Genomic DNA, 24,457 nt, shown 5'->3' on the forward strand with positions numbered 1-24,457 from the left:
TCTTCTGGTGACTAAGCTGATTGGGTGATCTGACTTGCTGACTTGGTAGACTCGTGTGACCGTATCCCAACCATGTGGTTTGATACTCATGATGTAAATCACTGGACTGCCTGATCCAGACTCAGTTACTTACAGACTGCCATCATGTAACTGGGAAATTGCTGAGTGTGGTGTTAAACAACAAAGTCTGTGTCAAAACATGGTAGTCCATCAAAGGTAAGCGATGACTCTTGTAAAATGGGCCAGTAGCTGACAGCATTAACCGTAACCTACCTAGTCCATAAGGGTATAACACACAAATTAGCCCAGGCACTTATCTTAATAATCTTTTACCCAGTCTGTCTGTGCTCTGATGACAAGCTGTGGTGGCTAAGCCTCTTCTACCTCAAATCCCCCATGCTCACTGATGAAACCAAGATTCACACTTTCTAGTTGAACTGCTTTCCTGTTACTATACCTTGTTGAGTTGAGCAGCAGCAGCAAGCCCAGCTGGGCCACTGCCAGCGATGGCAATCTTCTTCCCTGTCCGGTTTGCTGGAGGCTCAGGTTTGATCCAACCCTGCTCGAACCCATGATCAATGATGGCATTCTCAATGTTCTTGATGGTCACAGCTGGCGCATTGATGCCAAGTACACAGGCACCCTGAAGTGATATGCAAACACACATGTAAGATAGTAAACAGCCACCATTAGCTTGAGTCATTGCAGCCTATTCCAGGAGCGATCTTTGAGTGTCAGTATTCTGAAAACATACCTCACACGGAGCTGGGCAAACTCGGCCAGTGAACTCGGGAAAGTTGTTTGTCTGTAGAAGCTGATCCAGCGCTTCCTTCCACTTGTTCTGTACATGCAAGAATAACATGGTCAGTTGGATTAAACAGTGAGTGAATAACAATAGTTTTCCTTGTCTCTGTGCACATGTACATGTACTGATATAGTTCGTAATTACAAATGTTTCAACACAAATTTTCAGTTAAATAAGTGAGACTGATGTTGATAATTTCATAAAGAATTCAGATCCACTGCAAGCATTCTTCGTAACTTCTGTAACCTCCTCTCTCTCCATGTCTGTAAATGACTGACCTGGAAGACAAGATTGTTCCACTTGGGGATGATGTTACTCAGAGGACAGCCATGATCAGACTGGCAGAATGGCACCCCACAGTCCATACACCTGTAACAAGTAACAGCACACGTGTTGGTGCTCTCAGTGGATGTACTGAGGAAGAACTACAGGGAGGACATTATCTCTGTAAAATGTAAAACTGAAAAACTTTGAACCATAGAATCAGCTATAAATTTAGATTAATGTTTTCTGAAAACATATCATTGTTTACATTATATTTGTCAAATGTGCACTGGAACTATCCATCTTGCAAAGTTACAGAAAGATCTAATTTTGTAAACTAAGAAGTCCTAGTATCCATGGTTATTCACCTGGCAGCCTGCATTCGGAGACCATTCTTGACCTGCTTGTGGTTGAAGATCTCCTCCCAGTCTTGGAATCTCTTGGCAGCATCTCTGTACTGGTATGTGGCCCGCTTGTACTTGACGAAGCCCCGAGTCTTGTCCAGGACACGCTCCAAGTTCTTCTGTTCCATAGTGGAGTCAGGAATGGCAGACTCAATGTCCACGACCTTCTCACTTTTCACTACCTGGAATACAGCAGACAAGTGTGATGTTGTTACCACCTGAAGATCTCAGAGACACAGCATGCACACCTTCAGCTGCCATATCAGCTTCATCAGGGTTCTACTGCAGCTGATAATTTCACCCAAAGATATGCTAAACAATTAAAAAATGGTATCAATTAAACACAATAAAAAATTCTCAATTCTTGAACTGATTAACATACCTATCAATAAAGGAAGTATTAACCATGATGTGTACCTGGGAGTCTGTCGTGTCCTCCGACCTCTGGTCGTCCTCAATGTTCCCATTGATGATTGGTCTCTCCTGTCTCCTCATCTCCACCTGCTCTTGTTCCTGCTCCTTCAGAGCACGTCGATACTCATGGGGGAACACCTGGTGGTCACACAAGAACAGTCAGTCGTGAGGGAATAAAGGTGGAGCTGTCATATGCATCCATATCGTTTGTCTCACATCTACCCTGTAGCCTGGATTAAAGAAACTGACACACACTCACATCTAAATTCAGTTTCTGAAAGTTGTTTTAGAGGATGATGACAACATGGTAAACAGTCAAATGACACAACTCAGCAAAGCACTGAAGTCACAAAATTACCTCCCTTGTATTCCCACTGTTCTGAATGTGGAATATGTGGAATAGTGGCTGCTGACCTTAACAAAGTGTTGTTTTTCTTCACTCCAGTTGTCAAGGATGCTCTTGGCCAGTTCAGATCCAGTCTTCTCGACAAAATCACGGAGAGTCTCCTCTACAAATGTTGCATCCGCAGCTGAGAGAGATTCTAGGGCCACTGACTCCTGGTTACACAGCTGGTCAAACCGCTTGATCCTTTAACAGATACACCTCGTGTCATCAGAGCTGTCAGTGACTCATGGCAGTGGATGTGACTCTGCCATTATTCAGACTGTCACAATGATTTAACTTGCTTGCAAAATAAACTTACTTGTCATAGCAGTAGGCAATGCCACCTGACATTCCAGCAGCAAAGTTTCGGCCGGTAAGACCCAAGACAATGACACGACCTCCTGTCATATACTCACAGCCATGGTCTCCACAACCCTGGAACACCAAGCCAGAAACTTACTACAGAACAACTACGTAACACAGCCCGAGAAGCGGTATGATTCCACACAGTTACAGTTTCTCAGATACAATATATTCAGTAATACAAGGAAGTGAAACACATGATGGCATCTCACCTCACAGACTGCGACAGCCCCCGAGTTCCTCACACAGAATCTCTCTGCTGCCTGGCCTCGGAAGTAGGCCTTGCCTGATGTGGCTCCATAGAGACACACATTGCCCACGATGATGTTGTTTTCAGACTTGAAGCTTGCTGGCATATCCTTGGGTGGGAAGATGACAAGCTCACCTCCAGACAGACCCTAAAAGTAGTGTCAATGAGTTGGCTTCTCTCAAAATCAAAATAGTCAATTTCTGTGAGTTTTAATGCTGTTTTCAGCAATTGTCAGTGTGACAAGCTTTGACCAACCTAAAACACCTTCAAACTAACAAGGTTGCAGGACAATGTTGATTTCTTTGATTGTCATCCATAAGTCAGGGTTGTCACCCCATTTTGGCAATATTCAACCAGTTGCAGATATCTGACATAGGACTAAAATGATACACAATGAACTACATCACACTGGAGCCACTAGATCCTCATTCATCAGCTCTAAAGACATACAAGGAGCACTAGTGACCTACTCTGCCCATGAGATACAATATTGTGAGGCAGGATAATCTCCATGCTGATCCCAGACATCTGCCTTCTCACCTTGCAGACATAATCATTGGCATCTCCCTCCAGTGTCACATGGACGCCTTTAGCCAAAAAGGCACAGAAGCTCTGACCTCCGGACCCTGTCAGTTTCAGCACGATGCTGTTGTCAGGCAGGCCTGCCTCAACAAACCGTCTGGAAACACAACATCCACATCTTATTCTCAAGAAACAGGAACCTACATCAGATACAGCTATGATGTGTGCCGTAGCCTCAAGATCTCACTCCATTAATGGGACAGTACATATATGGTTCTGTAGGGTTTTGAATCAGACATGTCTCTGGCATATAAAGTCATTCCTTGCAGCAGGCATCACAGGCTATTGTCTACGAACTATGCTTCAGAACAGTCCCTTTAGGAACCCCAAGGCACTGCACTAATGTGGGTTCTGTCCTCTGGACTTACCTTGAGATGTGGTAGCTGAGGGTTGAAGCAAATGCTCGGTCCTCGTTAGTGACCTTGAGTTCAATAACAACCTGCTTGGTGCGACCTTCAAACACGTCAGCTGCCTTGGCTATCAGAAAGTTGTCCTGTAAGGGAGAGAACTTTATATCAACAATGTCATATGACAAAATTAAACCCACTATCATCAAGGTAGTGTAAATGATATAAAATTTCTATAAGGGTATTTATCGCTAAATATGCCATTCATTGTCATAAACTTGTACTGGAGGATTCAGGTCAAGTGAGTTGTCCCCAGAGTCAGTTAGTGCCCACATAGACACTGGACAGCCACTTCTTAATAACAATCGTGTTGATCGAGCTGCCTCCAGGAAAATATAAGGGTTAAAAAAAGAGAGATGACTATCTTGTAGAGCTTCAGAACAGGAGACGTACCAGCCTCTTCTCAAAGCCAAACAGCTGTTTGACAGTTCCCCCTTGGATGCTGACTCCAGGCCGGATCTCAAGGGCATTCTTCAGAATCTTGGAGAAGTCCAGCATCTGAGCTTTGGGGTTCTCAGGGTCTGGACTGAACCTGAGCTTGTCTGTGCGTCCAATCAACTCCTGGATAGACCTAACACCAATCTTGGCCATCAACTCACGCACCTGGGTCAACACAAAAGGATTTGTTAGTCCAGTTCATAAAATACCTTAAATTACCTTATCATCATATATTTGTTTTCATAGTAATCATGTAGAGACTTTAGTTACATCATTCCTACCAAACATAAGATTGTCAGCTTACCTCAAGTACATTACATACAAACGTAACAGTTGGACCAGCTGTGTGACTCACCTCCTCAGCCAAAAGGAACAGGAAGTTCACAACGTACTCCGGCTTTCCAGCGAATTTGGCCCTCAACACTGGGTCCTGAAACACAACCACATTTTGACACTATCCATAAACAAGGCTTACAGATATAATGTAGCTCACCTAAACCTACCTGAAGTTATACTGTTCCAGTCATCCATTGACAGGATGCTACAGGCTATATAGCTTACAGTGAGTGTACTGTCTCAAACATCTTTCTGTAAACTGTCAGTAAACAGAATTCAGTCAGAATAAAAAAAACATTCTTTTTAAACTGTATGGCTCTACCTGAGTTGCTATGCCAACTGGACAGGTGTTAAGGTGGCATTTTCTCATCATGGTGCAGCCAAGTGCTATCAGTGGTGCTGTACTGAAGCCGAACTCATCCGCTCCTAACATGGCAGCAATCAGAACATCCCTTCCTGAAACACATGGAAACATAATGCCTTAGCCTATTGGTCTGACTCTCAGAATCATAGCACACATCCTTAAGTTTCTGCTAATGCATTTCACTCTTTAGTCAAATTACTGTTCCTTCATTTCTCACCTGACCTAATCTGACCATCTGCCTGTAGCACAACCCTTGACCTGAGGTCATTGAGGACCAGAGTCTGGTGAGTCTCAGAGATCCCAAGCTCCCATGGTAGCCCTGCATTCTTGATCCCAGTCCAGCTACTGGCGCCCGTGCCGCCGTCGTGCCCAGAGATAGTGATATGCTCAGCCTTGCCCTGGACAAGATACAGATATTCCTTTGGTTGTGTGTTATGTTTACATTCCTAGAATGCATGTTGTCATAAAAAAAACTTCTCTCTATTAACATAAGGATTTCAGAGAATGTGATTTATGTTTTTTGTCTAAGAAAAACATTGGCGAGGATTAGCTTACCAGTTTCTCAGTAAAATACATGTTTGATCAAAAGTGGTCCAATGACTGGGGATGGTGAGAGTTTGACCTCACTAAAGTGATTGATTGAGTGAGTGAGTTTAGTTTCACGCCACACGAAGCAATACTCCAGCTCTATGGCGGTGGTCTGTAAATAATCCAGTCTGGACCAGACAATCCAGTAATCAACAGTACGCGCATCAATCTGCACAACTGGGAACAAATGATGTGTCAACCAAATCAGACAGCCTGACCACCTGATCCTGTTAGTCGCCTCTTACGACAAGCACAGTGACCTTTTCTGGCAAGCACAGGTTGCCTAAGGGCTATCCTACCCTCGACCTTCACAGGTCAAATCGCCAAAGAAAAAAAACCAGGTTTGTTTTGCAGATGTTGACAATTCATTGAAGCTTGGACATCATGCTTTACTGTTGTCATTTGGCTATTTCATGTAAGCTCAAACACTGAGATTTTTAAAATAATGTCTTATATAATGTCAGATGTTATCAGCTGCTTTCTGATGTACAACCTTGAGCCTCACCTTGGCAACCCCTGATGCAACAATACCCACTCCCATCTCAGACACCAGCTTTACACTTATGCGGGCATCTGGATTGGCAGCCTTCAGGTCATGGATCAACTACGAACAGAAACACACATCACTGATCAACAAGACACATCACGCATCGATTACAAACACACGTCACAGATCTACTACACACACTAACACATGATTGATCAACTACAAACACAAACACACATCACACATCATCTACAAACCCATAATCCAGATCACGATCAACAACAAACAGAAACACATATCACACATCATCTACAAACCCATAATCCAGATCACGATCAACAACAAACACAAACACACATCACACATCATCTACAAACCCATAATCCAGATCACGATCAACAACAAACACAAACACACATCACACATCATCTACAAACCCATAATCCAGATCACGATCAACAACGAACAGAAACACATATCACAAACACACACACATCAGCCAGAACAGAGATCAATGATAAACTACAAACTGAAACACACATCACAGATCATCCAAAAGAGAAACACATACCACAGATCTGCTCCAAAATGATACACACATCACAGACTCATTAAATCTCTGGTTACAGATCAACTACAAAGCACCTGTCAGTGCTTAATCAAATTTCAGTACAGAATAACATGTACACACCTCTGCCAGATCCTCAATGGAGTAGATGTCATGATGTGGGGGAGGGCTGATCAGACCCACCCCAGGGATGGAGTGACGTGTGCGGGCAATGTCCTTAGTCACCTGAAACATTTAACAAATCCATGTGTCACCATGACAGAAACATGTTGTTATCTTGAAACAAAAACTTGATTGTTAAGAACATCCTTCCCCATAAAATGTGAAACAACTTGAATCTCTGTTACAACTGCATCGTATTTCAGTCAGGAACATCCACCAGTACCACTGTGACTTAAAACAGTTAGCCATCATGCGCCCTCTCTACACATACACTGACCTTATAGCCAGGCAACTCTCCACCCTCGCCTGGCTTGGCTCCCTGTGCCATCTTGATCTGAAGCTCATCTGCATGAGCTAGGTAGGAACTTGTTACACCAAACCTCCCTGACGCAACCTGCAAGAACAAGCACATCATATACATACATCTATATATTTGTGTATATCTCCATAAATAGAAATCTGTCATGAGATACAGTGTTTTGTTTGATGTGAGGTTAAATTACTGATAATTAGACTTGACAAATGCCTACCTGTTTGATCTTGGACCTGGCGTTGAACTGTGGGTCCTCGTTGAGGTACCTGTCTGGGTTCTCCCCACCCTCCCCAGTGTTCGACTTGGCTCCTATTCTGTTCATGGCTATAGCCAGCGTGGTGTGGGCCTCATAGGAGATGCTCCCAAAACTCATGGCCCCTAAAGTCACAACATTGTAGTAAATACATTTTACTGAACCCAAGAAAAACATGCAGTATTTGGACAGTTCAAACTCAGATCATGAAGAACATTGTTGACACCTAGTAACATCATCAGTGACAGCACTGATAGGCCCAATTACTCATCCAAGACTTGAACAGATTTGCTACATAGAACAAAGTATGTAGACTGAGAAACTATGCTAGAATAACACTGCCTTGAGCTTATTTCAGAACCACATCAATACACATCTGTCCACGCAAGTGGAGAAAGAGGGAATATTTCTGTTTCAAGCCTTTAGCAATATTTAAGAAATATCACTGCAGGGGACAGAAATGGCCTTCACAATTTCTACGTGTTGTGAATGAAAAGTGGGAAATCATAGAGAGTAAACATTGAAGTCACCAGGCTGCATGACTCTCCATTTATGTGTTGAATTCAAATTTTGTGATGCACTTACAAATCAGCATTTCACAAACAATTTTGTACAAAGACATCATGCCTACACTTTCACCACAGGAATTGAGGAGTACACAAGAGAAACAATGTAGACAAATAATGATCACAACATGCACACCTGTGCAGAATCTGCGGACGATGAACTTTGCCTCCTCCACTTCAGCTATGTCCAGAGGGTGGTCTGAGAAGACAAAGTCCACTTGACCACGGAGGGCACACTTCTGGGACGACTTCATGGATGATTCCACGAAGCGAGCGTAGGCGTCCTTGTTATCAGTCTTGACAGCCTCCTGTTAGCACAGAATATACTGCCATCAGACTACATAACCTGTACTGTTAACTAGGGAGTTGTTTCTAGGACAGTTGCTATGAATATGAAGGAGACTGTCTACACCAGCTGACTTACCTGTAGATTGGCAATGGTGAGGGGGTCATTCATGTGTTTCTCACCGCCATCTCTCCAGTGGTAGAAGCCTGGATCAGCCACGATGATGTTGTCACAGTCCCGAGACTTGTAGGCAATGGAGTGACGGTTCAGCAGCTGAAGAACACATGACAGAAACTTAGATCCATCATCACACAAAACATCATCACATATACATGAGAATGCAAATATATGATAGAGTAAAAGTTTGGGATGTATTTTGAGATATATGGTGCTGAAGAAATTTCATTTGCTATCTTACCAGTTTAAAAATATGTATTATTTCTACTAAATTATATAGTGCCTGAGGATCTATAAGTTGTATTAGTGAAAATGGGAGAACATGTGCAAGTGCTCCCAGTTGAAGGCCCTCTTCCTCCCACATCGTTTAACATGAACACTTCTACATTTACAACTGGACTCTAACTGGGTGCATCTGTCTCCGCTTACCTCTGTAGCTAGCACCTTGAAGTTGGCACCCCCAATCCTGGAGGCTGTTCCCTCAAAGCAACGGTCAATGACCTCTTTGTCAAGACCAACTGCCTCAAAGATTTGGGCCCCCTGAAATACAACCAATTTATCCCTCGATATGCATTTAGTATTTAACAACTGTCAAAACATAGCATATTAAATGAAACACCGAGAACAAGGAGGGTTGGTCTACTGCTCATCACATACCGCACTTGCATTTGTTTCACAGTTCTAAGTACTGTGCTTACTGTCTTGTAATACAAACCAGTAATACCAATTGGAATCTATGATCATTTGTGAAACAACTTTCATCCTATGTTGAATATAATTCTGAGATTTAAATGTGCAATTGGCGAGGTAAAATTATGAGTATCTGCAATCTTAATTTCACTTTATTTGCTTTACTTTTTCGTCTTAAGTGAAATTCATTGGTACGTTTTCACGGCAAACAGACTACAGTGTTAAAGTAGCAGACCTGGATACAACTTGCACTGTACATGGTTTGATACATCTAGAGAAACTGTAAATGAGAATTTCTTAGGTAGGGCTAATCTGGAAGACCACAATATACTCAAATACAACATCAGCTTAACCATCAGTTCATCACATGGTTTCTCCATCCTGCTAATGCCTAGACATAAGGCAGTTAACTCTCACGTACCTTGTAGCTGTGCAGGGTAGAGATTCCCATCTTGGCCATCACCTTCGAGATGCCCCGAGCACACGCAGCCCGGTAGTTCATGTAGATCTCCTCATCTGCTAGTGGGGGGTCCAGGATGCCCTGTTCCCTGAGGCGCCGCACCGTCTCAAACACCAGGTAGGGGCAGATGGCATCCACACCATAGCCAAGCAGTGTACACAGGTGGTGCACCTCTCTGAGAAGGCAGAACAATGAATGAAGCCCTGCTAAACCTCATTTATCAGAACAGTCAAAATGACCCAGCAGTGACCGCTCATATACAGGAGGTATGGAAGCCTACATACCATTTTGAAATATCTACTTTACTTATCTACTGCTGTGAAAACATACACTTGGCAGTAATGTCATCATAACAAGTTGTGGAAACTGTTTCTGAGAGTATTTTATAAAAGTTATCTCCACTAATGACCTCTTACCTTGCTTCCCCTGTCTCCACAATAAGTCCAACCTTCATTCGGAGTTTGCGGTCAATCAGGTAGTGATGGACTGCACCCACTGCCAGCAGGGAGCTGCAAGATACAACATACCCCATCATCACTCACAGCCTGCTAGTACACACCAGAACCAGATGGACCTATGTGTTTTCTTGGGTTTACATTGTTTGTAAAATGTCATGACCCCCCACCTATTCTCCCTATAAGAAAATTCACTTGGGGGTTACACATTTCCTTCATCAAAATAAAAAATAACCAATTTTTGGTTCATTGCTGCTGGATACCTTGATACAGACTATTTTGGGTACAGACCTAATTTTCAGAGCAAAAGCATAATGACTGGCCATACTGATCCCAAACATTCAAATAGTTGTAATGAATTGGTCCCTTCTTTTGCTGCATTTTTTCATAGGACTATGCCTTTGCTCTCTTCTCCTCTATACTACATGACCAGCCCCTTAAGGATTCAAACAGTCCCTCCTTTCCAAGTAACTGACTGAAAAGACTGCCATGACCAATGTTTCGTTGAACAAACTAGTGACTATTACCTGACCGGAACAAAGTTCTTATCAGCCTTCCTGTCTGACAAGACAATGAGCTTGTAGTCGCCGTCTGCTGCTATGGCCGCCTGTTCACACACTGAATTGAGGGCTGGTAGAAGGCCATCTGGGCCTGCCTCAACTGGGAACACCATGTCAATCACCTTGGTCTGGTGCAAAAAATTACATGTCATCATCTGCACAATAGACTGCAAATTGCATACATTACTTTCAAACATTTGTGTGACCATGCAGTGCCACTGTTGAATAACATTATTTAGTAAATGTATATTGATCTTCCTACAACACTGACAAAACTATATATATATCGATAATTGGAGATGTCTAATGACAATTACTCACAAATAACACCATAACAACATATAGTATGGATTTACAACTTCTTTAATATTTACAATGCATTGTTTTGGGACTACTTCTTGCCCCTTCAGCAGGTGAATGATAGCTGACAGAGCACCACTTAGGGTAGCTGATAGAGAAAATTAAAATTAGGGACTGCTTGTATTTGTGATCAAATCGTGAATCCTACTGTCGCCAGGTATATCTTTATACCGGCCTTGACCCCTTACCCTCCATCCCTTGTGATTGCAGTTTTTCAGCACCTCCATGTCCCAAAGTGAGAGAATGGGCTGTTCCAGCCAAAGTCGCTGACACTGCTCTGCGCTCGGTTCCAGGATGTTTGCCTCCGGACCAACGGGGCATGCCTGCAACAGGTCACAGGTCAAGGTTACTAAGGGCAACAGAATTGCTTAGCTCAAATATGTCCGGAAGACTAGATCCTGACAATGATAAAAACAAAGAATGAACCTACAAGTGACATGACGATCTTCTCCCTGAAGGGATCAATGGGTGGGTTGGTGACCTGGGCAAAGAGCTGCTTGAAGTACTCAAACAAGAGTGGGTTGAAGTGGGACAGGCAGGCCAGGGGAGCATCGTTTCCCATAGAACCAAGAGCCTCTTTCCTGAAGGAAAAGTTTGTGTACAGTCACTCTACAGTAAAAATGAGTTCAGGAGTGTTGTTCTACTATAGTCAGCAGAACTCCAGTTCTGGAATATCAGTCAAGAAATGGATGTTCTGCAGATAGATAACACCTGTTTTAACCTTGGTCCCAGTGCAAACTTAGACAATATATGTTAAAATTTGACCTGTTTTGCTTCGTCAGAGTGAGCAGAATTGATGGCTAGTGTAGAATCCCCAGTGTCTATACCAGTTACCTACAGGAAAACATGGAATGCTGAGCAAGTAGTGTGTGAGTAATAACTAAACTATTGTGCCAATATGGAGCTAGCACAGGTGCATCTGACATGAAACACTTACTTGTCCCTGACCATGGGGAGGACCAGCATGTTGAGGGCCTCAATGGTGTAGCCAAACATCGGCAGTCGAGAATCTTCCTCCACACAACTTCCACGGCCAAGGTCATGCCGCTCGACTTCTGGGGGTTCAAGGCTGCCTGAGTTGTAAGACCTCTGTAGCTCGGCCATAGATATAGTCTGCAGGTGAGTGAATAGTGGAATCAATCACTGCTTATTTGTGGCACACTCAGGACAATGTCAAAGTAATAAGTCAAACTTCGAACTAATCTCACACACTGTTAATCTTCATTTGAATAATGAGTATGGTTTGAACTGCACGCAACAGTATTTCAAGATATGTCTGCTCAATCCATGTAGAAAAAACCAACATCCTCATGACCAACGGTTGAAAGTTGACAAAATAAAAGTGCAAATCTGGGTTTCAAAATCACAGTTAACAGATGCAGACACCAAGGGAAACAAGTCTGCAAAACTAATTGCATCTTGTGTGACTGTTCTCATCTTGGACCACCACTTTTCCACTTTTCTTGCTTACCTCTGACAACCACTTGCCCACTGGTCTGATGGAGCAGATCTGTGACTTGAGAATTTCATCTTTCATGAAGACTTTCTCCTTTGTGTCCACCAGCAACATGCGTCCTGGTTTCAGCCGGCCCTGGGGAGGAGGAGGACGCTTATCAGAGGGTGTCATACAATCCTTGTTGGAATAAATCACTATCTCATCTGTTTACATAGTTATCTCTGGTAATCTGGGCATCTCCAACAACAGTATAAATATGGATGACATCAAGCTCTAGAAAACCACATTTCAACAGTTTTCAGAGAAATAATTATAATCTGATGTGTATGCAACAATGCAGGAATGAAATTTATTTTATTTATTATTTTCACTTTGGACAACTACCATCACAGTGTGACAAGTTTGACCAGGGTACATCAATGATGAAACAAGCAGGAACTAGTACACCTGGAAGTAACCAAACTATACAGCTGTCTGCTTGGTTGGAAATCAGTATTTATGAGATGAAAATAAAGCATCCTGCTAACCTGATCAAGCTCAGAAATAACCGCCATCTCACCTTCTGAATGATCTCGCTGGGCAATCTGTTGGTGACGCCCACCTCACTGGACATGTACATGAAATTATCTTTGGTGACATAGAACCGAGATGGACGCAGGCCGTTGCGGTCAAGAATGGCGCCAATGTATCGTCCATCAGTGAACGTGAGCAGAGCTGTAGGAGACACGTAGGAAAACGTAACTACAGCAGTTACAGGCGAGTCTATACTAGCAACTACAGTTTGATCAGATGAAGCAAGGAAATAATGGATTCTGGATTCGTCAGCATGAAAACAAGCACACCTTGTTCAATGACATTTCAATGACAGTCTTCATAATGTGCCTACCAGGTCCATCCCACGGTTCCATGGCAAAGGCGCTCCACCTATAGAAAGCCTTCTTGTCCATACCCATGTTCTTGTCGTTCTGCCACGCCTCTGGAACCATGGTCATCACGGCCTGGGGGATACAAGACTTTGTGAAGAATTCTCAACGAAAATTTATAACACATGTAAGTGATAACTGAAAAGATTCACTTCAATGTGCACAACAGAATCAATATTTCAAACTAATAAAAAGATTTATCAGAAAGTTGTATTCCAAAAACACTTCTGCATCATATCGACTGAAAACAAGAGTCATCAGAAGATGACATATTCCCCCGGCCCCTATATATTTGAAAGGACAAATCATCTAACAGTTACTTGATGTTTTCTTAGATTATTAAGTTTGAATTGTTTCCATGGAAGTCATGAAAAATATAAATGCCATATATCTGTAAACAGCAAAAGGCACCATTTCAAGATCTGTCTCATATATATGCCAAGATCTGTTGAAGATATGAAATGGTTTTCGAGTGGAAATGAAGTCTATCCATCCATTTTGAGATTAAGTCAGAATTGTTTCCATAGAAACCAGGAAAAATAAAAATGCCAAAACATTATAAATAGCAAAAGGCACCACTTTGTGGTATGCCTCAAATACCTGCCAAGTTTTGCTGTAAGATATTGAATAATTTTTGAGTTGTGCTCCAGAAACGAAACCTGTCCCTCCATTTTGAGACTAAGTCAGAATCGTTTCCATGGAAACTGGGAAAACAATAAATCACAAAAACCTGTTAATAGCAAAAGGCACAACTTCAGGTTCTGATTGATATATTTCCCAAGTTTTGCAGAAAAATATAGAACATTTTTTGAGTTTTGCTCTGGAAACGAAGCCCATCCTACCATTAGACTAACACCAAAATGTTCCATGGAAAAACAAAAAAAATATAAATGCCAAAACTCTGTAAATAGCAAAAGGCATAACTATAGGTTGAGATTATTATATCTATTAAGTTGCGTCTAAAAATATTAAACAGTTTCTGAGTTATGCTCCGGAAACAAAATGATAACAGGCGGACGGACAGACGGACGAGGCATCAACTATATTCCCCGGCATGTAAAATCACATTTCCATATGACTGGGCGATACATTGTATAGACATGAACATCTGAAGGAAAGCTTAGCTTATTCAGCTAATATTATGCATAACAAAACATCTTGGTAAAGAATATTTGGGAGATACCTCTTCTTCAGTTGGACTAAAAAATATCTGAGCTCATGGATGAATCACAGAAATGCTAAGCAATGTAAGGACATTGCATGCTGTTACTGTGGGTCAACTGACCTCTGGTAGGGACCTGCCTCCAGCCATACAGAGAAACTCCAGGACGTTGTCAACACAGCCAGAGTCAGACATGCCCTCCTCCACCACAGGGTAGACCATCTTCAACTTGTCCCCGTACACCTGGCTGTTCATCACCCCTTCCCTGGCCTTCATCAGGTTCACATTGCCACGCAGGGTGTTGATCTCTCCATTGTGGGCCAGGTATCTGGGTAGGCAATGGGACATGTTTGCAACACAACTGTCAGGATCAGCAATCATTTGCTAGAAGAAACTCGCTTCAACTCACTAGCCTGGTACTTGGAGAAGAAAAACAAGTTCTATGTGTAGTCAACTTCTTAATGCTCTACCATGTGATAGAATGGTTGGTACTTTGAAATCTGTCTGTAACAATATCTCTGACAAACATGGTGTCATTTTGATAAAGGCAACACATGGTGCAATAACATGAGGAAAAGAAAGTGTCTTATAGGACCTTGCTACACGGCAGATGTGTCTGTGCATACAATCAGGAGCCCATGATCAGTTGTAAACAAATTACCCAATCTGACCTTACAGTGCTGCTTTCAAAGGTTTTGCACATACTGTTATCTGTTGTAAATTTATTTAATTATTTAATTTTATTTTTCTTGTTGAAAAATGACTATTGGAAGTTGATGAGAAACGGAAGTTACTGTAGTGGTTATGGCTTCCAAATTTCGCAGGAATGACCAACACCTATAAGTATCTTCACAAAATGGTCACCCATCCTAGCTGAATCTGCTGGTTCTAACTGAAATTCTTTCCACCTTCATGTGTATGAGTACACACTTCCTGGGTGTACCAGTGCACATGGTGAGACAGGAGGACATACATACCTCTGTGGGTGTGAGTGAGTTGAGTTTTACGCTGCATTCAGCAATATTTCAGGTACATGGCAGTGATCTGTAAATAATCCAGTTTGGACCATACAATCCAGTGATCAACAACATGAACATCAATCTGCCCAACGGGGAACTGATCACATGTGTCAACCAAGTCAGAGAGCCTCACCACCTGATCCTATTAGTTGTCTCTTACGATAAGCATAGTCGCCTTTTACGGCAAGCATGGGTTGCTGAAGGCCTATTCTACCCCGGACCATCACAGGCCCCCTCTGTGGGTGTACCAGAACACAGGGTGAGACAGGAGGACATACATACCTCTGTGGGTGTGCTCTCTCCCAGCTGGGGAAGGTGTTGGTGGAGAAGCGACTGTGGATGAGGGCGATGTGGGTCTCGAAGTCGGGGTCTGTCAGGTCGTAGTAGTACTTCCACAGCTGGTCAGTGCTCAGAAGACCCTTGATTTTAGAGAAAAGACTTGGTCAAGTTATCACCTGTACCCACAATACTTAGACCTGAGTGACACAATCCTAGACCGATCAATCCTTTGCTGCATGTGTAAATATTCCTTCAACAATGTCCAACAAACACAAGCTAGGGATGGCAATAGGTGAAAGAGATTTCAGCTGAAAATCAGCAGGGCTCTGCGGGCTGCAACAATGCATCCTAAGAAGTTACGATGAAACTCTGAAATTTGATGGCCAAAGAGACACAGTTGTGGGTGCTTGACACTGATAAGCAGGACCTCAACCTCCTAAATATTTTCTCCCTGGATTTAGACATATCTCAAGATTGACTGATTGTCATTTAAATCCATGGATTTCCATGGATTAGAGGAAAATTGGCAACCCAACACACAGCAAAGTCCCGATAAAATATCAATAGCAACAGCCAGCTATCAGACTAGATCACCCTTACTGAAAGCATCACCTGTCATCCAAGTGGCCACTGTACAGGGACCTATTCAGACACAGTAATCCAATTACCTTGTAGACAATGATCTCATGATGGAGGCTGCAGATGTAGAAGCGCCGGGTGGCAGTAGGGATGTGGTGAGATGCATACTTCCGCAGCAGGTACATCTGCCACAACAAAGTGACTCAATACACGTCATGCATGCAGTAAACATATTTTCTTTCAAACTCATTTCTCCACAAACAAATTTTTCTTCTCCATATGTATGCAATAAAACACATTATCTGCCCCTGAGTTTACAACAAACCTATCTATCTACGCCTGCTTGTGTAGAACCTTTACATTTTCTTGCTTTTCTCTTGCCATTCTCTCACATACTTTCTTTTTTCTTTTCCTGGGAAGACAGAGTACAATATTCTTCCAATGTGGCAAAAAATTTAATCTAATCCTGAACACAAAAAATATCATAGATTTCCAAATTAAGCTGGAAACTTAAAAAAATGTTTTTTGAAGTTACATGATCCAAACAATATAATTCATTGAACATGATCAATAGTTCAAGTTCTGAAATACAACAGTCATTTCCATATTTGTTAACATTCTTATAACAAACCCACATCTCTTTAAATGTTATTACTACAATCTAGCATTTCGAAAAAGCTGTAAAAACTTTTAACTGTAACTTCTATAATCTACTGACGTGAATTTGCCAAGAAACCAAATTGTATGAGCGGTAAAGTGATAAATATGAAAATTACACCTGGGACTTCAACAACACTAACAACATGTCATGCATGTAATGTACATACACCCATGCACCAACAACCTGAATGTGCACAACTGGACTGAGTGAATGATTATTATTGCACATAAAAATAACACACCAATAAAAATGACACTTCAAATCCGAAAGTTATATCATAATACACAGCAAAAGCAAAAATAGAAATGGTTAATATCTATCAACTTTCTAATTATTGAAAACTGGTAAGAGGTCTGTATGGCTTTACAGCTCTCATAGTTGCCGTCATCAGGACAATTCAATCAGGACATCATATACAAGGATTGAGATGCATAATTACTTGGACACACATTCCTGAGACAGATTCATCTCTGGACTTAACACTACCAGTGTTAATTGGCTCTATCTAAATTACGAATTACCGTAACATGCATCCCAAACAGGATGGTGCAGCTGTTCTTGTGAGGACATATCAAGTTAGTGACTGAGATCTGGAGTTTCTGATAGACCGACAGTCAAACCGTCCACTATACATCCAATGGACAACAATCACATTTGTAACTATTGTAAAGCAGTAATAATAACAAACACTTTTGATTACTGTATATATCTTAGCTACAACGACTCCTTGGGGAGATGAAACACTACAGGATCAGTATAAGAAGTGAAAATATATTGAAACTACTTATTTCCAAAATAGTCAGGAAATATCTGAAGCACTAATATTTGTTTTCACATGCAAACACCAAAATGCTAAAAAGCTACAGTAAATACTGGACGAAAATATGTCAACAAAGAGTGCAACACATCGGAGTGATATTTCCACACACTGACAAAAGCTGTCCTACATATGGTCCTAGCCTACCTGCGCTGCTTGAGCCTCCTGTGTTCCAACACAAGAATAAAACACATCCAAAATGTTTAGCATCAGGGGAAACCTTTTAATATTGATTTGCCATCGAAAAAATATGTTTAGCAAAAATATACAATACATGTCAGTCATAGAAATTTCACATACAAAGATTCTGTAAGAAACAGTCAGTTTACCAATTCAATAAAGGAAATCCTTTGATTGATATTGATGGTGATCAATATGAAACAATTAATTTCTGTTAAGATTGAAAGCTCAAACTACAAATGACTAATTTTAAGTACCAGTAACTCTAATTTTGAAAACACAATTTTTTCTGTTGCCTAAATCCAGACTTACATACATGAAACAGCTTATCCTAAATCTCCATTCAGCTGCATACACAATCAGTTCACAATCAACTGATAGGCAACTCTTAAAGCTTCTCATCACAAACTCCATGCGATGAAGGCCAAAGACTAGAAATCTCATACAGAACAAACACATTCACACAGACATACATTGAGCTGGTACTTTCATTTGCAAGGATATGATTTAGTTCCTCCACTGTATTGACCTCTGACAATGTATGGGTGGGTGGGTGAGCTCTGCTTCCACTGGTCTAGTGGTTAAAGCATTGGTTTGTCAAGCTGAAGAACCGGGTTCGATTCCCCACATGAGTATAATATGTGAAGCCTTTTTCTGGCATCCCCCACCATGATATTGCTGGAGTATAATTTAAAGCAACATACAACAAACATCACACACTCGAGCTCACTCAGTCACTCACTCAGAGCTGGCTGGGTAGAACTCACCTGTCTGTAGAACTCTTCCTGGTTGTCTCCCCCTGTCACAAACACCTGTAATAAAAGGGCACTAAGGTAATTTTCTCTTCTGTTGGATCGTACAGACAAGTAACCATGGTAACAGATACAGACATAATCATGCACACAGATCATCTACGATATGTGTCAAGGATTAAAGCAGCGATGTACACAAATGTTGTGACAAGTATAGAGATACAAAGTTCAAAAATCACTGCAAATAAATAGGCGTTTGGACAAATGTGCTGAGGAGATAACGTCTACATACTTCTCATTTGTCTTGCATTGAAGTTGCTTATTTTGTCAATAAAGTCATGAGAATGTACATACTCAATAACATATGACCCAATCCAAAAAGTGGGCTGTGGACTATCAACACACCTACAGGCACCCCGCCACTGGCACACACACCACCTGGTACGGGCCATGGGAAGGAAACATTTAGACAAATAAATCCAAAAACTGAGCAAATTACTTCATTCTGAAAAGTTAGAGGTATTTTGTCTTCCACTCTGCTGATGTATCACATGATATTCAGTTAGTCTGTGCAAGGTGTTAACACTGCAGTACAGCATCAGAAACAAGGCAATGTGCTGGTGTTCCTAGTGCTGAGCTTAGATTACTTGTATATGTTGCAATGATATATGTGCTTATGTTAGAAGGAAGTAGCAAAGTGAAGAATATCATTACTAGAACACAAAGGTTAGCAAGGGATACATCATGTCAGCAACACTTTGCTAAGACACTACCGAAAGATAGTCTCCATAAATAGTTATGTCCAGCAGAGAATACAAGAAGATTACAGGTAGACAAAGCGGTATCAAATGAGGGAAATGGATGGTAGAATCAGAATGGGAGGACCATGTGTAACATGACATTCCCCTGCACATAAAGGGGATGTTTTGTAAAGGTACTAACGACCATGATAGTTGACAGACCAAACATGGACCAGTATGGTATGCTAATTACTCAACTACAGGCACCAGCATGCTGTCTCTGTAAGTACTGTCAATTGGCCTTTCCATGGACAACATATAGCTGCTCTCTGGCAGTCAGTAACATAATTCAGAGTGAATCGGGACTCAGCATCGCACAACATTACACAAAACCATTAGCAACACCCTTAGTTTCCATGCTCTGGTGTCTGTCCAGAAGATAGTGATTTGCTACTGATGGTGCAACATGCAGTCATCCAGAATGGCAAGATTACCTGCATTAAGACATGACTTCAAGCCAGTTACCTGTACTCTAGAGACCTGGCACATTAAAACTCTGACTCGCTGCTTTCTGATTATTAAAAAATGAGTTTGTCTTCTTGACCTAGGAAACCCATCACAGAGGCTGACCATCAACCTCTAGAGTGTGCAGAAATCATTTTCAAAGTCTGCAAATGACAGACCAGGTAGAGTTGAACCAGTTGAAACATGCCAATAGCCCCTTAAGCATTCATCACGATACAGGTGACACATTCCCTGTCTCCTCACGAATCCTGCACTACAGCAAGACTTGAGACCCTGTGTTACTCTGGACAATGGAAGCCAACAATAGCAATAGCTCAGGGATTCAAGGACCTTCCACAGAAGTGACACACTATCCTTGTGTATGGAGGGTTTCACAGGTGAAGGGTGATAGGTTTTGATCCCAAAATGAATGAATTAGGTTTTGTGCCGAATTTAGCAATATTACTGCAACCACAATGTAAGAGTCACCAGAAATGGGCTTCACACATTGTACTCATGTAGAGTATCAAACCTGGGTCTTCAGGGTAACAAGCGAATGCATTAACCATGAGCTACCACTGCCAAGGTTTTGCTCCCATAATGTTTCCAAGTCTTCAACCGATCTTGGACAGAATGTTCTAGTTGTGAGGATTTCAGATGCAATTCTTCACCTGATTGATGCATGTCAGTCAGACCTTCGGTCAGTCAGATGCAGTCACACCTTCCTGTATATGTTTAGTCCGAAAAGGAGTTTCCACAAAAACAAAATAGGACATGTGATTTTATACCAGGGATGTTTGGGCCTGTAAGCTTGGGTGCCTGACACTGTATGACAACTTTTATTTCACACAGTTTGAAGACACATCATGTGGAAGTAATGAAAGAATTCTACATCCTACTGCATGTTTACACTTAATGTACTGAGTTGAAGAGATGTGACATTAACTGTATTGACTGCCCAGTCACATCTCACACCACTCAGTGTGACAGGTTCTTACAACTGGGACTCTTTCAATATAGCTCGCTTTTTACAGGCTTATATGATCGGGTCACATGATATTGAGTTATATGATTTAGCAGGGTGTCAAATAAGTTATCCTCATTTATTGCAATTATACAATCACAGAGAAAAACCATTAACTACATTCTCTGTAGATGAAAGTCAACAGCCAGTCATTGAAATATAAAATTCTTAAATTAATGTCTTTGAGATAATGAATGTTTAAACAAAAAATTATGATGGAAACTTAAAAGAATATTTTCTAACTCCACACCCTGAAATTATTACTATACAGATCATTGTTTGATATAATCAGAAGCAACTTTAAATGTGTTTGATTTAGTTTAAATTAATTTAAATTTTCTTGTTGTAGCTGCTGAAAGGGAAGACACAATAAATGAAGTATTTTGTTGGACAAATGGGGATACTAACAAACCTAGCACACACAGGAATTGATCTCTGACAGGAGCTCAATTCTCACTTAGATTCTCGTAGCCATGGCTTCGAAAGTGATCAGTGAAAACGTCAAGTCAGCAAAACTGAAAAATATGTGAAATTACGCACAAGAGCGGAAACATTTACAGCTCAATCATGGAAAGCAATGAGGATCTAATATTAGAAACACAAACATGACTAATGCTTAAATACCTGCAAAAGAAGTGGGTTAACATGACAAGGCTAGCAGTGTTGATGAAATACATGATATATATGATGCTGACTGCAATTGCTGAGAAAATATACAATACTGATACAAAAATATATTTAAAAGGTAAAAATAATGAAAATCTCCATTAACCTACCGTATGTAAAAATATTATTTGAAACAAATTTGACATTTTGATCAGTTATTATATCTCACATATTGCACTTCTGCTAACTGTTCCAAATGTTGTTTGGAACCAAAATTTAGAACATGTACCTTTCCTGCACACAGCCTCATAATATTTTATCCAAACACAACTGATTCAGAAAAGACCATTCAAGAAGCATGTCATTCCCCAGACTTCTTTTGAGCACAAAACCTGCCTAAAAGATGAGGCTGTTTCAGCTGGGTGTGCAAAGATCTTGTCCCTCAGCTCAGAGATGGGCACAAAGTTCCAGACAATTACAACAATGTGACTTTAAAAGTAGGCTGACATTGCATCTGCTCAATCCCTAAAAAGGTTACCTAGGAGTCTTTGAACCAATTTTTTTCTATGATAACTTGAAAATTTTGGTACTGAAGTGGAAAGCTCTGGACATTGTGCGCACAGCTAAGTTGACGGTATAAGAACAGATCCCATCTGTCTCTCAAACTTTACCATTGCTCATCTTAAATGAATGAAGCAATAGTTGTTATATAAGTACCTGCATGAACTGAAGTCTTGACATACAGACTGTCATGTGGCACATCCAAGTGTCTATCTGTATTGAAAGGTTATGGTCCCTGCTGGACCCAAACCAAACAGCCAGTTTCAGACACTGGAAATTGCAGTTCAGTATATATGTGGAGTACTCTGACAGTCTGCTAAAACATCCTTGGGTGATTGCTGAAGAGATGCAGTTGCTAGCCAACTAGCTAGAGCTAGAGCTAGAGCTAGAGCTAGAGCTAGAGCTAGAGCTAGAGCTAGAGCCCTCCTTCTATGAGGATTGAAAGCAAGCTGTCATGACTGCCCTCAGCAAAAACAGCCAGAAGGAGATTGCGATTTTGGAGACTCCTCTGGTAAATGTGGTGGACCAGCTGACTAACAGTCTCTTCTACGTGCTGCTCCAGTTCTGAGTGGCCTGAAAATAGAACTTGAATTCCCTGACTTGGCACACTGTGAGATAATAAGAATAATATTGCACAAAACTCCATTTATGAGGTGAACGCTCATAGCACTAACAGTCAAAGCAGGCACTATATTACCCTATAGTCATTCCTCTCAAACTGAACCTAGTTCCCATCCAGTGCATGAATGACTTGACAAGCTAATGGTCATAAAAACTGAATTACCACATTCAGACCAAGATTCATGGTCTTAATTTCTTCAATCAATCAAACATCTGATGTCCAAATAGTCAAGCAAATGGAACTACCAAGCCATAGGGAACAGAAGGTCAGAGACTGAGATGAGGACTGCATGTATGGCAACAGGATAAGTCCTGGTGTTGTGCTCCTGATAGAATGGTTGCAAGAAAATTAGAAGGGTCAAAATTGTAATCTGTGAGAGCTTATCTCAGCCACTACAAGGGAGTGAGGGAACTTTCCCTGGTCTTCTCCAGCATGATGTGAAAAAGATCCTGCCCTGGCTCCTAGGACTCCACTGATGCTGGAGTAGGGATCACGTCCATGTCAGATGGATGCTTGGTACTGCTGGACTTGCATGCAGTCATCAATGTTAGTTTTGAAGACAATTCTATTTGCATTGCAGGTGTTCTTCTGTGGGTAAAATGTTCCAAACCTTTTTTCACAATGAGCAACAGGAAAAGAAACCAAATGTTTTGACTACTAGGAAACTGACACAATAATAACTGGGACAGATAATCCCAGTTGCATCAACCCAAAGTGGGGTTAATTGTCACTTGGCTTAAGGTCTTAAGAATCTTCTGGATCTTGTCCTAGATGACAAGAATGACATAGATCCAACCTTAGCAAGACTCTCCTTTGATGAAGTGGAGATGGTGGGAACATGAGTAATAATCATGTTAGAGTCAGTTGTTACATATTTTTTTCAATAATCGTCTGTGTTAGTTTTGAAGATAATCCCCTTAAGGATAAGTGTTGTTATGTGAAAAAATACTCCAAAGTATTGGGACTTCGTGACTGAAGTTGTGGATGTAACACACGACCATGAAGTTCCATGGAACAATGAGCACTAGCAACAGGAACCAAATTTTTATCTTCTGGTGAACTGTAACAAATGAACACAGTCGCGTCTATCTGAAGTAGGGCAAATTGGCAGAGTGGCTAGACTAAGGAACTGAATACCCAAACATTAGCTTCTTTTGACCTGAAGGTAACTTTCTTCATGACCGTGGATGATGGCTAGTTAACTGTGCTTGCCATGAAAGGAATGCACTCTAGACTGCTTGATGGCACGGCAATAATATTTTTCTACTTAATACTCAGATGTCAGAGGACAGTATGCAACATTGACATTCACATCTGACATCTCTGTAAGGAAGGGTGGAGAATTTATTTTACATTTCAGATGTCACTGGCCATTGTACTCAAAATCAAGTGAACAATGAAATCGAATGTCATCAGTTGCCATGGGGAAATGACTTACAGCAAAACTAGTCTGTAGGACGATGGGATAATGAGGTCTGAATCAACCACCAATCCCATTCTCCACCACTGATCACATAGTGGGATAATTATTTTTGGATATCTATATAGCGCACATATTCATGCACCAGGCACATGCTCAAGGCACTGCGTTTTTTCCCTCTATCATCAGATGTCAATCTCAGCAGCACATCTTAA

At 41.3% G+C, this 24,457-nt stretch overlaps 1 protein-coding gene across 2 annotated transcripts in view; it reads right to left on the reverse strand.

Moving 5' to 3' along the window:
• Positions 1 to 24,457, reverse strand: part of LOC137288160 (uncharacterized) — a 91,019-nt gene that overhangs the window by 7,260 nt on the left and 59,302 nt on the right. The window contains exons 7-41 of one of the 2 annotated variants that reach the window (XM_067820578.1): positions 18,781 to 18,825; positions 17,981 to 17,998; positions 16,445 to 16,540; positions 15,780 to 15,916; positions 14,602 to 14,806; positions 13,280 to 13,391; positions 12,953 to 13,107; positions 12,409 to 12,528; positions 11,875 to 12,050; positions 11,368 to 11,518; positions 11,126 to 11,260; positions 10,545 to 10,705; positions 9,979 to 10,071; positions 9,524 to 9,737; positions 8,842 to 8,952; positions 8,374 to 8,508; positions 8,086 to 8,257; positions 7,348 to 7,508; positions 7,095 to 7,211; positions 6,779 to 6,880; positions 6,106 to 6,204; positions 5,230 to 5,410; positions 4,971 to 5,104; positions 4,668 to 4,742; positions 4,268 to 4,477; positions 3,836 to 3,960; positions 3,426 to 3,564; positions 2,848 to 3,033; positions 2,592 to 2,707; positions 2,302 to 2,476; positions 1,891 to 2,025; positions 1,438 to 1,655; positions 1,084 to 1,174; positions 755 to 841; positions 458 to 643 (exon numbers count right to left, since the gene is read on the reverse strand). In XM_067820578.1, coding sequence (XP_067676679.1) covers positions 458 to 643; positions 755 to 841; positions 1,084 to 1,174; positions 1,438 to 1,655; positions 1,891 to 2,025; positions 2,302 to 2,476; positions 2,592 to 2,707; positions 2,848 to 3,033; positions 3,426 to 3,564; positions 3,836 to 3,960; positions 4,268 to 4,477; positions 4,668 to 4,742; positions 4,971 to 5,104; positions 5,230 to 5,410; positions 6,106 to 6,204; positions 6,779 to 6,880; positions 7,095 to 7,211; positions 7,348 to 7,508; positions 8,086 to 8,257; positions 8,374 to 8,508; positions 8,842 to 8,952; positions 9,524 to 9,737; positions 9,979 to 10,071; positions 10,545 to 10,705; positions 11,126 to 11,260; positions 11,368 to 11,518; positions 11,875 to 12,050; positions 12,409 to 12,528; positions 12,953 to 13,107; positions 13,280 to 13,391; positions 14,602 to 14,806; positions 15,780 to 15,916; positions 16,445 to 16,540; positions 17,981 to 17,998; positions 18,781 to 18,825 — 4,773 coding nt within the window. The remainder of the gene's footprint in view (positions 1 to 457; positions 644 to 754; positions 842 to 1,083; positions 1,175 to 1,437; positions 1,656 to 1,890; positions 2,026 to 2,301; positions 2,477 to 2,591; positions 2,708 to 2,847; positions 3,034 to 3,425; positions 3,565 to 3,835; positions 3,961 to 4,267; positions 4,478 to 4,667; positions 4,743 to 4,970; positions 5,105 to 5,229; positions 5,411 to 6,105; positions 6,205 to 6,778; positions 6,881 to 7,094; positions 7,212 to 7,347; positions 7,509 to 8,085; positions 8,258 to 8,373; positions 8,509 to 8,841; positions 8,953 to 9,523; positions 9,738 to 9,978; positions 10,072 to 10,544; positions 10,706 to 11,125; positions 11,261 to 11,367; positions 11,519 to 11,874; positions 12,051 to 12,408; positions 12,529 to 12,952; positions 13,108 to 13,279; positions 13,392 to 14,601; positions 14,807 to 15,779; positions 15,917 to 16,444; positions 16,541 to 17,980; positions 17,999 to 18,780; positions 18,826 to 24,457) is intronic. The other variant, XM_067820579.1, reaches the window with a different exon arrangement.

This window comes from Haliotis asinina, chromosome 6 (genome assembly GCF_037392515.1).
Source record: "Haliotis asinina isolate JCU_RB_2024 chromosome 6, JCU_Hal_asi_v2, whole genome shotgun sequence".
NCBI classification, from domain to species: domain Eukaryota; kingdom Metazoa; phylum Mollusca; class Gastropoda; order Lepetellida; family Haliotidae; genus Haliotis; species Haliotis asinina.